Source organism: Pangasianodon hypophthalmus, chromosome 7 (assembly GCF_027358585.1).
Source record: "Pangasianodon hypophthalmus isolate fPanHyp1 chromosome 7, fPanHyp1.pri, whole genome shotgun sequence".
Classification (NCBI taxonomy): domain Eukaryota; kingdom Metazoa; phylum Chordata; class Actinopteri; order Siluriformes; family Pangasiidae; genus Pangasianodon; species Pangasianodon hypophthalmus.
This window is the reverse complement of record NC_069716.1, coordinates 6,330,749-6,345,913: the sequence shown is the minus strand read 5'-3', so window position 1 is coordinate 6,345,913 and position 15,165 is coordinate 6,330,749. Positions and strand designations below refer to the sequence as shown.

Below are 15,165 nucleotides of genomic sequence, written 5' to 3'. Positions count from 1 at the left end.
GGTTCAAAAATTATGTACATTTGCACATGTTTTACACACATACACACACACACACACACACACACACATACACACACATTGTCACACTGGATGTCTGCATGTCATCATGATCATCATCATCCCATGATCTGTAGCCATGCCTAGATGAGATAAGCTATTGGAAAGACATGGCAATCCACTTCCCGTGACTCCATTAGATAATTGGTGTTGCGTCTCACAAGTCTCTCATCCTTCAGCTGAGTCATTTCCCTCCAAGCGTTTCACAGACACTTTAAGGCTAAAGCAGCGCATTCTGACACGCTGTCGTATAAACCTTTAACGCTTCAATATGTCCCTCTTGAGCCACAATCGTCCATTAGGCAGAGGGCACTGTGACATTAATTTGAAGTTTACCGTGTTGGAAGTCATAAAATGGCACTTTTCCTCAGTGGATTGACTCTTTTGTAAGCTCCTTGCAAAGTGCTGGTGATCAGCACCGTAATTTACTCCAACCCTGACATTAGCCACACTCAGACCCTGCCATTCTCCCTGACTGAGGGACAGCGAGGACAATAATGTGTGCCATTCTCACCCAGATATCTTCTGCTGTTTTCAGATTTGTAGTACTAGAAATTCAGTCACTGTAATTCTGCTGCATATGTATATATATCTAATATGTTAGAAGGATTAATACAAAGAATTTGTTACAGTTATACAATTATAAATTCATCTACATTATTGGTCATATAATCTAGGTTCATTCATTCTTTCATTCATTCATTCATCTTCAGTTGCAGTGGATCCAAAGCCTATCCCAGGACCACTGGGTATGAGGTGGGAATACATCCTGAATGGGATGCAGATCACACAACCAGAAGTAATGTTCTAAAATCTGGTTACCCCCAAAAGTGAAAACAGAGAAAATTGCACTTAAATGTTTCACTGAAAGACACAGTACCTACCTCTACATTTTTTAACTTAATCTATTTATGGAAAAACAAAGTTATAAGTTTACAATGTGAAATGCGTAAGTTTTATATTCAGCATCATCCACATTAGTGTCTGTCTCATCATCATCAACTCAGAGGTTAAAGTCTGTCAGGACATTTAAACAAAAGCCTCATCATTGTCTTTAAACTCGAACAATCCCTGTTCACGCTAACAATAATATCACTGATTCATTTCCCAATTCATTTCTTATCTCTTTAATAGGTCTTTTTAAATCTTGCCGTCGTCCATTCAGAGTGTGTAAACGTGTGTGCTCTTCTCTGTTTTGATGATGATGTGATGGTGCAGGTGTATTGCAGCCATTTTGACAGCCGGTGTCTGATTACAGACTAAACTGAGGTTATTGAGGGTTATGTTGGTTTTGCTATGGCAGGTAACTATCCAAAAACGTGATCAATTTGTGAGAAAAATCACACTTAGGTAGCAAGGTTTTAGACATATTTAGGCAGACTGACTGTTTTTACCCCTCTGTTTATTAAACAACATCCTTGCAGGCAGACGCCAAGGCGAGGTTAGAAAGTAGACAAAATAAAAACATTTCCATGTTGTTTGGGTAAAGTGTGTGTGTGTGTATATATATATATATGTGTGTGTGTGTTTTTAAAGTAGAGGCGTCAAAGTATATTATTGGCAGAAAAATTCTGTCTCTTTTTGGATGTTTTCCGAACTTCAGCTACATCTGACATCTAATAGGGTTTCTGCAGACAGCAACACGTATAATAACTGAATAATAAGCCGTGAGCTTTAAGGGGTTAAGATTACAGGCAACATTATGATAAAAAAAAACACGAGGGAAAACATCCATTTAGCAAAAAGGGAGCTCAGACTTGCCGCCTTCTTTTGAATCAGATTTACTTAAAAAGATTGATGTTCAGTGCAGTTTTCGTCTAACGGAAAGCTTGTCTTTTATTCCAACAAATATATTTATCATAAGGAGTTTCTCTCGGATGGTTTTTCTCGGAGAGATGTTGCATCTCCATCCTGCCCTGCCATAAATTTGCATTCACAACACAGCAAAGTGCTCGTTTTATCCTTGTTAGGCAGGGATCTTAAAAAGCCCTGACGTTGCCTCAGTTGTGAAGATAAATTCAGACAACCAAACCCTGCCTCTGGAAGACAAGAGGAGGAGGGAGAGAGCGTGGGCAAGTTTTCTTTTCTTTTTTTTCCAGCCCAAACATTAATGCAGGCTCTCAATGTGACACTTGAGCAGACCCTGAAACCGGAAATGGCTGAGGGCCAATCTAAATAATCCAAAGGATGGAGGTTGTGTGATGATGGATGGAGCCTCTGGAGTCAGTGTCTATCATGGGCTCCTTAATTAAACGTCCCCGGGGTGAAAGATGGACTAAGAATGGGAAGGACTGGGTGGAAGGGTATCTGTACACTTTAATAACTTGTCCTGCATTTCCCTTAATTTTATTTCATTATGGTTTCTTTCCAAGACTGCAGTAACACCTCGGAGAACAATTCTCATTAGCTACCGTGTATATACACACTCACTTTTCTATACTGTATCCTACACACAAGTGTCAAATCTTGTATTCACAGTGCTAAATTGTGAAACTGTTTTAGATTTAAAATGTTTAACAGTATTCCTTATGAAGTTTTGCACACTCTCGGCTTCATGAGCGAGCTTCACCCAGGAGACTTTTTTTAAGACTCGTAACCAAATTGTCATGAATTCCCCCTCTCAGTGCATTACAGTTTGTTGTTTTTGTGATGTTTTGGTCTCACGTCATGCACTTTTATTTACATTTCCATGTGTTTACACTTCTGTTCTAGCCCTATCTCCGCCCCTGTCCTGGCATTCGTGTGTTACCCAAGTGTGTCCACCTGTCCTGTGTTAGCTCATTGATTAGTTTGTTGTTTCTTCATCTCTACGCAGAGTCTTATCATGCATTTATTGTGTTACGCAAGTCTAAGCTGTGATTGCTTGGTTTCTCGTTCCATGTGTAGCATTTCCAGGTTGTTGGCTCGCACCTGTATTACTGTGTACGGTTGTTGATTGTCCTATGATGACCCTGCTTGCCTGGGTTTAGACCCATGCTACAGAATTTGACTGTGATATTTGGATTTTCCCTGGTAATGCTTAGAAATTAACAAAAAAAAAAAAGGAAGAAAATCTGAGTTTACGCACTTGTATCCCTCCTCCACGCATATAGGCCGAGCTCCTCACTGCTTCTCCTAAGTTCTAAAATGAAAACTGCCTGTTCAGGGAAAACAATTTAATTTTAAATAAAAAGTACTTGTTGTACGTAAGACTGCATATTACACATAGTCACGCATTTTGATTCTAAAATCAATTTGGATAGGGATGTTAACTGCACTGTTTACATTTGTTCTAGACACAAATTTCAACCATAAGCCATTTTGAAAATGTCTTTAAAATGATCTTGTGTGTCCAAACTTTTAAGTGGAGGTGTATGACTTTTTCTCTGAATGACAAAAGTTAAAGAATGTAATCTGAATTGTCATGTATTTTGTCTCAGCACAACTACAACTTATTGTTTAACAGCAATCTTCCGAAATAGCTCACACTAGTCAGCTAGCTAAGATGACCTAACCTAAAAGGATTTCTGCAATTTCACACAAAAAGCCTGCTATACTGTACTTTTCCTTGTTTCTGGGGAAGTACCCTTATCTTTTGTACCTTTAGTATTTACCTTTTAGAGGAAACATGCACCTATCTAGGTACAAGACACATAATAAAGCTGCAAATGATGTACGATTGAGTCAAAAAGGATGGTAACATTTAGTACACTTTTTTTTCTGACAGGTGAGTAGAATTTAGGCCATAAATATATACACAAAGAACTTTGAGATTTCAACCTAAGCCTTTGTAAGAAGCTAATATATATATATATTCAATCTCATGTATCCAGAATTTTGACTGGTTGTGTGTGTTTGTACTTTTTTATTAGGCTTGTGACTGGCACAGACATTAGAAGTGTGTTGTATCTCTTGAGTTGCACTCCAGACAAGTGTAGTGTTGACAGATCTGGAGCAGAGCTGATCTCAGGGCACCACTGGCTAGACGTGTGTGTGTATGTGTGTGTGTGTTTGAGAGAGAGAGACGAAAAAACACACTGTGTGTTTGTTTATCGCCACGTGAGTCCAAGTGCAATTCCGTGTTCCTGCCTGTGATTGACACGATGAGGCCAGGCTCGGATGCTTATTTAAAGCCTCGCTCTGTTTCCTTACACTTTCCTCAGAGATCACCAGGGATGGAAGGAAGCGTGAGTCAGCATCAGGCAACTCGGCCTCCCTGTACCTCACATGCAGTGTGTTAAGTGTTTCCCACTTTAAAACGAGGTGCTGCGCAGTAAAGCCGAAGCCGCAGAAGTTATACGTCACGTAATGAAAGAGAACTCTGCTTTACGACTCCCATAACAAGTGTATGGTGTTCTTAAACTTAACAGCCTTCCACACAGCGGTGTGTTATATCATAACACGCCAAGCAGATGCTTAGCCCTGGGATGTGTTCTCTTATTTGTTGGAATAAATATTCCCTCCAAATATTCCCTTCTCATTGAGAAGTCCCAACACAACCACAGCAACCCAGAGCACAATGGTAACAGGCGTCTACTGTGTGGTTACCCACAAACCCCTGCTCCTCCAGGGAGCTTTTTCTCAACGCTGTTGCTCGCCTCAGGAAAACGGTAGCTCCCGAAGTGAGCTAAACAGAAAAAGCAGGAGCACTGCTAAAGCACTACGATATATTTACATATCTTTTGCAGTGAGATAAACACTTTTTAGTTAAAAATGCACATTACTAGCTTGACATTCTTCAGGATCCTCAAAAGGACTGGAACATTAGCTCTATAATATGAAGATCTTTAGGTTACATTATTAAAATTAAAATGCTTTAAACCATTTTTATGTCGTAGTTTTAAATAAAGCTGAAAAATGGTTTGATTTTCATCAACCCTAAAACAGGGTTTAACGAACGAGCCTGTTGTTTGCAAATAACACCACAAGAGAGAATAACACCACAGGGAGAAAGCCCATAGGGCAGTTAGAAACAGCTACATGGCTCCATGACGCAACTATTGCTAACGATAATAGCCACGCAAAGGAAAAACAGGAGGCTGTTTATCCGAAGGTGCAAGGGCAGACGTATTCACAGCAGAGGTGAGAAGTGTGCTGATGAATAATGCACTTGTGATAGATGGGAATACTGGCTTATTGAAACAACACAAGCAGCCTGATGGGATTTTCACCAAGGCACTACAGGGAGTATTGTGATATTAATGACACTAATATTTTCTAAAGCCAAATTATCAAGTATCTCTGCACTTTAAATTCTCAGTGTATGAACTATTTGCTTAATAAATAAATAAAAAAAAGATTTATTTTATTTACTTGTCAACAAGACTCTTGTGACTCTGGCAAGAGCTGCATTCATATAATCCTGCAGCTTCTCATGTCTTAGTCTTAATTTCCTACTATTTAAGCCGTGCTTGTTCGGTGGCTAGCAGGCAGCCACTGTGGCGTTCATTGGCTAAATGGCTTGCCGTGGGCCTTCTCTACGGGACACCAGGCATCAGTAATGAACAGTGAATGCTGTTGCCACAATGCCTCAGAGAGATATCCATTAGATACTCAGACCAATATACAATCCAAAATCCATTACGGTTTTTATTTCATGAGCTAGGAAAGATGGGGCTACAACGAAGATACACGTACATGGGTGTGGTGTGTGCGGTATTTTGCACACACTTCTAGAAGTTTTTGAGTCATGTGTTGTTCCAAAACAAGTGTCTTAGTTCCTGTAAGCACCCCAAAGCTATGACATGAAGTGCATTAAATCTGTGAAGTTAAGTGTAATGCGTGCATGCGTTAAAATTAATTTAAACTAATTTAATTAGAATATTTATATATTTATTACATTTACATTAAATAATAACTTTATTTTATTTAACTTTATACTTTATTTAACTCAGGTTAAAGTTATTATTTTAACATGATAATAGTGCTTAAATAGCTCCAACAGTGGTATTATAACAACTGGAAAAAAATATGTAAACAGGATATTATAATGTATTTCCATTTAAAATAATAACAAGAACAAAAACAATAACAGCAACAATAAGAGTAAATAAAAACAAAAGAAAACATTAAAAAATTGTATGACAGTAAAAATAGAGTTTGTAAAATATAAATAAAAAATAAAATAAAAATAAAATCATAACAAACCATAAAAATAGTTTAGAGCGTTTGTAAAATAAAAAGAATGGGATTAAATTAAATGTAAAAAAAAATGCAATCATAAGAAATATTGTTTGTAAGGCAAAAACAAGAAGGAGATGAAATAAAATAAAAAATAGTAATAATAAAAAAATGAGTTTGTACAATAAAAGCAACAATGAAATTAAATAAAAAGATAAGAAAAAATAAAGCTTGTTGAAAGTGGGTAAAATCAGACCGCCGCTTTGCCACATCTTTTCTTGGTCACTTTGTGTACATCGAACCTGCAGCACTGGATCTTACCGAATGATTTGGAACAGATGAGGATTTCTCAGACATCTAACAGTGTGAATCATATCAGGTTTGAATAATGTAAGAATGAACAGTAAGTGTCACCTGAGACACATTTTGTGGACTCGGACAGGAGATCCTGAAAGAGGACAGACTTGGTGTGATCTTGCTGCTCATTGACTAGACGCCTAACAAGTGCTTTCCAGCTTTCTCTGGTTTACATCGAGGCGGCACAGTGGCGCAGCAGGTAGCAGTGGTGCCTCACAGCCGCAGGGTTCGATCCTGAGCTCCGGTTACTGGTTTCCTGTGCTGAGTTTCACATGTTCTCCGTGTGTCCATATGGGTTCCCTCCGGTTCTCTGCTTTGCTCCTACCTTACAAAAACATGGCTGTTAATGGATTGGCTACGCTAAATTGCCCTGCGGTCAGAGTGAGTGAGTGTGTGCATGTGTGATGGACTGCAGTGGATTTTTCAGTCTAGGCTGAACTGCTACTGCTGTTTCTGCAGTTAGTAACAGCTCCAAAACAAATCAAAGACATGACGATGGAGAATGAATGATTTATTTATTTATTTGTTTATTTATTTATTTACTTACTTACTTACTTATTTGTCTGTCTGTTTGTTTGTTTGTTTACTTACTTATTTATTTGTTTGTTTATTTTTTGTAAAGTAGAGAATATTTCGTGACCCTAGCCAAAGTTTTGTTTGTTTGTTTGTTTGTTTGTTTGTTTGTTTTTGTAAGAAGATTTTTTTAATTGTTACCCTTATTTTGGGGGGATTTTTAATTTTTTAATTTTTTTTTCTTTTTTTTTTCTTTTTTTTTTTTACTTTTGTCCTTTTTGGTGTTTGATGGGTTTTCGTTTGTTCTTTTGTTGTTGTTGGGTTGGTTTGTTTGTTTTTGAAAGAATTTTGTTTATAGGATTTTTTTGTTTGATTGTTTCTTCGTTTTTTTTGCACCTTGTTTTTTCTTTGTGAAAGAAAAAAAATTGCTTTTGCTTGTTTATGGGAATTTTTGGTTTGTTTGTTTTTTTGTATATTTGTCCATTTTGCAGTTTCTGTAAAAGAACGAATATTTTGTTATCTTTGATTATGTTTTGTTTGTTTGTTTGTTTTTGTTCTTATGTGTTTTTTTTGTTTGCTTTTTTTGTTTTTTGTTTTTGTAAAATAATATTTGTTAACCTTATTTATGGGGATATTTGCTTGGCTTTTTTGGCTTTTTTGTTCTTCGTTCTAACCTGCAGTAACCTTTATTTCATGCCCATACAGACCTGCTCTCTGCTCATTTCAAGAGAGCTCAATATAAACACACACACTTGTTTTAAATATTCATCCTGTTACTGTGTCATTATGCCAGGTTATGTAATGAGGGAATGGTAGGATGAACATTTTATTGCACAGTTTTTGGCACATCCCCTTTCTCTTTTGTCAGAAAAAAAAAAGACAAAGGCATTAAGTGAATCCACACCAGAACAAATTGAGTTCCTTTGCATTTTAGATCAGCTTTCACTAATGAAACTATGCCTCAGTGACGCCAGGGAAAAACTGAACACAGCTCAGGTTTCTCCTGTCAGATGTTAACACTTATGCCTTTTACGCCATCAGCATCATGATTTTTCTTGCCTTCGTATCCAACACAAATAAATCTGCTCTCCATTTATAATCTGTTCTTGTTGTATTTATGTTTTTGGGTTCCTTTTCAAGTACAACTATGTCATGTTGAATATTATTGCGACCTTTAGATGACTGTCTTCTCACTGTAGAAAGGAGATTTTGGGTTAACTAATTATCTTTTACACAATATAAACATTATGTCACTAGCATGGATGAAAATCATTTACTTATTGTTTACCTCCTACGTTTCCCTCCTCATATCTTCCAATAAACCAGCCAGCTCTTCATTTTTCCATGTATTAGAACCTATAAACTTCATATTTTCTACATGTCCTTGTGGTTAAGAGGTTAAATTAGCAGACTGGTAAACACTGGAGCAATTAGTCATTAAATATAGCTCCACTCTTAAACCAAAATTGCCCAGATGGGATCTTGTTCTGGAATAATATGTCTAATAAAGTCTGGTGTATTAGATCACTAGTTTAGGAGTTTTCCTTTCCAAATGAGGCCACGAGCTGATTGTTTGTGTCGGCGACCTTGTTTAATCAGTAGTCAAACGCTGGGTAAAAACAGATGTTCAACCAAAATGTCGCATTTGCTTTCAAGAGCTGGAGGACGTCGCATTGTTTTTACACAACCCTTTGTGGTGCTGTAAAATTCAGGAGCCACGTCGCTTCCCAGAATGCAAAGCAGTCTGTAACCTCAACCCTACACACAGTCAGGCGTCTCTCCTCTCCCTCTTTTATTTGTTTTCTTCTCTCAGCTTTTGTCTTGTGCCATATTGATCCATGGCCAGATTGTTGAAATAACCCTGTCTCGGTCTGGAGGATAGACAAATAGGAATTGAACACCAATTAGTCAGAATATACGTCAAAATTTCGAATGTAGAATGTCTGAAATGATTTGGGCCGTAAATCTGTGTACCTTCCGTTCAATCAGTGTCCGGATAAAGAAAAAAACATTTTCGTCTTTCCCATTTTCCATTCTTAACGCAAAAATAGGAAAATTTAAATCTAAAAAAAAAAACACCTTTTTGAACTCCTTTCATCAACAAACACAAAGATCATCAACTGTGAAAGCACAAGGATTTGAACAGGGAAAGACGCAGAAGTAATAATCTAATAGAAAAAGACTAAGGAATGATGGCTTCATCGTGGTATTGAAGCCATATACGAATGTGATCGTCAAAATGTTTAAAGTTTACTAACGTTTCTGTCTCAAGTAGTATACAGAAATTCTCGAGGGTCCGCACAACTTAAGAAGAAAAGGACAAGTGGATGGCAACTTCCTAGAAATGCTGGTGACCAGATCGATAAATGAGGCGTTTATGTCTCTGTTTTCATGACGTCGTTCTTTAAAATAATGTTCTTTGAGCCTTTGCAAACGATATACCTATCCATATTTACATTAAGAAATGCAGCGAGATCGTATACAAGGTTGAAAATGTAAATTTGACTCCCATCTGACACGGACCACCTGAACTTCTGGGTCATAACAGTTGAACTGTCAAAATCTAAATCTAAAATTCAATATTTAGGTTCATATTTAGAATCTGGGTTGTCCACTAAAATAAATAAAAAGTAAAAGTTTTTCACTTGCTTGATTTGATTGCAAAATAGATATGGACTGAACAGAAGACACGCATATTGGCTTAGTATGAACACATCACTAGAGATAATTATACAATTTAAATGGTTCTAGAGTCACTTACACTTACACTCACTGGCTTTTTGGAAAACCTACAATATAGGTTCACTTTGGTGGTGTACAGTTACAGCCTGCTGTCTTCCCTGCAATTCTAGACATGACTTTTTAATTCAGGCCAGTCAGAATCAAAATAAAGGCCAATATCCACCACTTGCATCACTGTCTAAAATACCCAGAAGCTAAATTCATTTAGTTTGTGCAAGATGAATCATTTCAACATGTGTGGAATCAACTCCAGTGCCTTGTCATTGACTCTTAGTTTCCATTGCCTGGAATCAGTGAATCAATTCTTTCTGGGATCGACTCCCTTTCAGTCTTGACCAAAATCATGATTGCGTCTTAATTACTTTTCACACTAATATAATTAATATTTGTATATGTTAAGAAAATTACAGGCTAAATTATTGAGATGAAAAAATTAACTTCGTACCTATAGAATTGCAGCCTCCTGTCTTCCCTGCGATACTATTCCTGACTTGTTCAATTCTGACAGTCAGATTAAAAATAAAGGCCGATGTCCACTACTTGTATCGTTGTCTACTTGTATTCTTGTCTATTTGTATCGCTGTCAGATGCTAAATTCATTTGGGTTGTGCAAGACGAATCATTTTGGTGTATGGAATCAACTCCAAAGCTTTGCCTGGAATCAGTGAATCGACTCTTTTCGGTGTTAGCTGAAAGCAGGATTGTGTCTTGATGACTTGACGCATCACTTACATTAAAAATATTTGAACACATTAAGAAAATTAAATGCTAAAATGATTGATGTTGCTGGGGTGAAAAAATAGTTTAACTAATTATAAGTTAACTGATTCAGATAGTGTGTGCCAAATTTTTGCTTCATAACATAGATCATAGAAATCTATAATGAAATTTGTTTAAAGACAGGTGTACCCAATAAACTGGTGTTTTCAATGTTTCTTATGGCATTTCTAGAACTTTTTGAAACTTGTTTAATCCCTCCAAACCACATTCTAAATCCCACACAGATAAACACACACGCTGGCCATGGATCAGCCACTATAAACTGAAAATCCTGCCTGATTGCACCTCCAGCACCTGGTCTCCTGTGCAGGCCGACGCTGACATCTGTTAGGTATTACGAGGGTAATGACTGGGAGTTTTGTTCAAAGTTCCCCACGATCTGTGCTGCCGCACGACAGCTTAGGTCATAGAAAACTAAACCTTAAACACATTTCCCCCGTTTATAGAGCCTGTTTTTATTGTTCCAGTGTTAGGAGGAAAATTCCTTACTTGGCCCTTTTTTTACAGCCCTGTTGTGTTCTGGTGGCCATCAGGACCTGACATTCAGAAATATCGCTCAACAAGCTGTCGGGATGATGTCATGTGACCCTCATAACTACAACACAGATGACATCATGCTCTGATTCTTGTGTTTTAACGAGGTCATGGCTTGGTGTATTTTATATACTATATCACAAGGTTATATTTACAGGACGGGGGATTAGCTAGCAGTCTGCCACACAGTGCTAGTAGGACAGTAAAGGCAAAATACCCATCTTGAACAGGTGATTAGGAATGAATAAGACTAATGAGACTTAGAAGACCCTGAAATTCTGTCTGCTCGGAGAAGAAAAAAAAAAAATCAATACGTATTTTTCCATGTTGTTTATCGAAGATTACAATCGGTGCCTACCAAGGACTAATGTTCAATAAATTGATTTAAATAAAGTTAAAATGGTGTTCAAAAATTGGTTTACAATCTCATATAATGTCTTGAGTCATTTTCAATAACAACATTTCTGACAGTAGTGACCATTTGAGACAAATCACATGTATGTATTAATGCGCTTCTTCTATTAGGTTAATAATTTATCATTTTTATAACAACAACTAATTCAGGGAGACTCGTTAGTCAAATATAGCCAAATAAAGTCTTCTAGGTCAGGGAAAGACTTCGAGAGAATGAAAAAAAAGAGGTGTTTATAGGTTATACTTAAAGTTACAGCTTTACCTCTGACTGTTGCAAAGCTCTGACACTGGAGACTCCTTCCAAAAATGCTAAATAAACCTTTCCTCACAAAATCATCCACCACGTCAACAACTGCTCATATTTTTATCTGTTTATGTGGAGCGTCTGAGATAAATCTCTGGGTACGCTGGTACTATAGAAACTATAATGTATTTGAACGAGTGTGTTAATTAATTAGTAAGATTTGTCTTGGAGCAGGCACTATTGTCAGTGCTGTCACAGAAAATTAATCAACAACTTCTGACCAATCAGATTTGAGAATTTGTGAACACCATTGTTTTGTGCTTTATTCCTTACTTGTTGTCTGTGAGGTAAATAAGGAATATCAGGGCCCTTACAAACGTAGTTTACAGATTTTTTTTTTGCCCTTTGTCCTTTCAGATGACAAAGCTTTCTGTCATTCATGATTTTGATTATGTTTTTTGCTTGTATTTCAGAATGCTGGAAGATGACCTGAAGATCAGCAGTGATGAAGAAGACAGTGAACAGGTGAGACACAGTACAAATTCTATTGGGAAAAAAAAAACCACTACTCATTTAAAGCTTTAACTGACGCTTAAATGAAGGTCCCCAGAAAATGAATGGACCACATAGAAAAGTTTCACCTCTGGTGTATCTGGTGTATCATGAAGTGATTTCTGTGCTGTTGGCAGTGTTGCGAGGAGGCATACTGATTGTGTAAATACTCACTGATTAGCTTTGACCTTTCTTTTGTGCTTAGGAACCACCTTTTTATCATTTATATTTGATTTGTTTTGATTGAGCATGCAAATTAGCAGTGTTCTATTCTCATGACATGAGACATTTTCATAGACAATTGAATCACCCCACACACACATCCCCCCCACACACACACACACACTTTAGTCTTAGTATCCTTGTGAGGACCTTCCTTTGATATAACTGCGTACCATACCTTTATCTCAGTAACCAAAAGGAAACTTTTTGGCTCTTTTAATTAGTTTTTATGGTCCCCAGTTTTCCTTGTGGGGACCAGCCAAAGGTCCCCTGAAACCTGTATCCCAACAAGATATAAAAACTTGTGCACACACACACACACACACACACACACACACACACATACACACTCTTACTCACTCTCTCTTACCATGCACTCCTTCATGTGCTCATCTCACTTACATGTACACACTTACACACACAAACATACAACCCCCACACTGGGTCAACAGTGAACTAGCTGGACTAGAGAAGGGATAACGAGCATGTTTTCCAAAATAATGTGTGCGTGTGTGTGTGTGTGTTTGTGTGTGTCTGCTATCTTACTGTGCCCACATAAAACCATGTCCAAACCAATTAACCTCCCTCTCACTACACCCTCTCTCTCTCTCTCTTTCTCAGACACACACACATGTTTGCTCTCTTATGATTGAATACAGATAAAACACCATCTGATACAAATTACCTGAAAAAATACAGACAAAAAAGTGTAAGCAGATCCTCAGGGTGCATTTATTTGTCCCTTGCTTATGACCCTTGCCCTTCCCTTTGCAATTCTTTACACTTCAGTTTTCTCTAGCTTTTTTTTTATCTTGCTATAGCACAATAACAGTCACACAGTCTCCTGACACACATAGTTGGGCAAAAAGCAGCCATTTCCCTAAAGCACAGTCTCTGCTATGCTTTTATTAAACTCATGATTATATCAACATTGTTTCTCCCAAATGGTTAGAGAGCAAGGTGGGATTACACAGAGGCCTCAGAGATAAGACACCTCCAAACCCACTTTGTGAATTAGTGCTGTCTTTATTTACGAGTTTCCTTATTAATCAGTCAGTGTCTTGCTCCATCCTCTGTGATTGGAAAGGATACTGAGGACAATGTTGGACGAGCTAATGACATTTTTACAAGATTGTATTCAAGTCTGGGTTTTCATTTTGGGTTTAAATCAGTGCTGTACTTGTGGGCGTGGTGCTGATACAAGTGTATCAGGTGCACTGTGTACATGTACTGGCCATCTACACATTATCTGTGTCTGTATCTGACTGTGTGTGTGTGTGTGTGTGTATGGTTGGTTAGTTGGCCAGCTAGCTGGTTGGCTGGCAGGTTGGTTCCTTGGTTATTTGACAATATTATGTTGTTGGTTTTTTTTGGTTTGTTTTTTTTTGGTTTTTGGGTTTTTTTTTTTTTGCTACTTTGAAGTCCTGTCTGTGTGTGTGTGTGTGTGTGTGTGTGTGTGTGCTCGCATTGATACATTCCATGTATCTCTAAAATGGAAGCTTTACAGGGTATGTTCCCACAAGTATAGGAATACCTGATCATTTTGACCTTGTGTGGACATTTGGCTGTTCCCTATGTGGAAAACAGCTTTTTCACAAAAAATAAAGCTTTTGTGTGTGTGTGTGTGTGTGTGTGTGTGCATAATTAAGGTCTTGCCTCTCCAAAATGGCAGCTTTGGAGGAGAAAATATACTGTGTATGCTTATAAAAAGCTGATTTCTAAATTAAAAAAAATCAGTGTTTGATAGTTATATAATGAGTAGTGTTAGAAAAACGTAATCTTTGGACAATGACCACTCAGAGATGTTAGATAGCTAGCTACCTCAAACTGTCAGCATGTGTCTTTTTTAGTAAGACATAACTTTAGAGCAACATGTCAGACAGATTGTTTGGCCAATGCACTTAATTTGGAGTAATTTCGGACCTTGGGCTGAAGCATTTAACATTAAAAGGACAGCCACTACTTTCAAATGGTGTAAAAAAAACGGATGTCACTGTCAGTGGAGTTGACAGTGATAGCTGTTTTCAACAAAATTACTCTGCAATTTTTATAACCTCCACATTTATTACTGAATTTCTCAGTAATAAATCCCTTCTTGTGCCTGATGCTCAGAGAATGGAGCACTTAGTGAAAAAGGAACAAAAATGGATGAATGTATTATTTTGTGTACTTTGATAAATACACTAATTTTGCTGTTTGATGCTGCTTTGTTCAGTGCACTGCATGACCATTTTGCAGTGTTTCCAAATAATTTCATATTCACTGTACGTTTTATTTAGCTAATTGATGCCTTGTCCCCCCTGTTGTTCAGAACTGAACATTTGAGTTGTGCCATTCATCATGCTGTGAATAGCTTCAGCTTAGGCTTGATTTCACTCTGCTAAAATCTTTTGTCATGCTGCCTTTTTGGAATCCTAATGTGATCCATAGCAAAATAGTAGCTCATACACACACTCTCACACACACACATTGCCATCTCGGTCTGCTGTGAGAAACGTTCCCTGCTTCTCTCAAGCAGAAAAGCCCAAAACAACACAAACACACCAAGAGGGCACAAAATTGTATGTGTTTATGTGTGAGCTTGTATCCTTGTGTGTGTATATGTTTGTGTGTGTGTCCACCTGTTTGTGTGTGTATGTGTGTACTATATA

The 15,165-nt window shown here is 37.5% G+C and overlaps 1 protein-coding gene across 2 annotated transcripts in view; it reads left to right on the top strand.

Annotated features, from left to right (window-relative positions):
• Window positions 1-15,165, top strand: part of aff2 (AF4/FMR2 family, member 2) — a 225,643-nt gene that overhangs the window by 143,374 nt on the left and 67,104 nt on the right. For both annotated transcript variants that reach the window (XM_034305966.2, XM_034305965.2), the window contains exon 8: window positions 12,214-12,265. In XM_034305966.2, coding sequence (XP_034161857.2) covers window positions 12,214-12,265 — 52 coding nt within the window. The remainder of the gene's footprint in view (window positions 1-12,213; window positions 12,266-15,165) is intronic.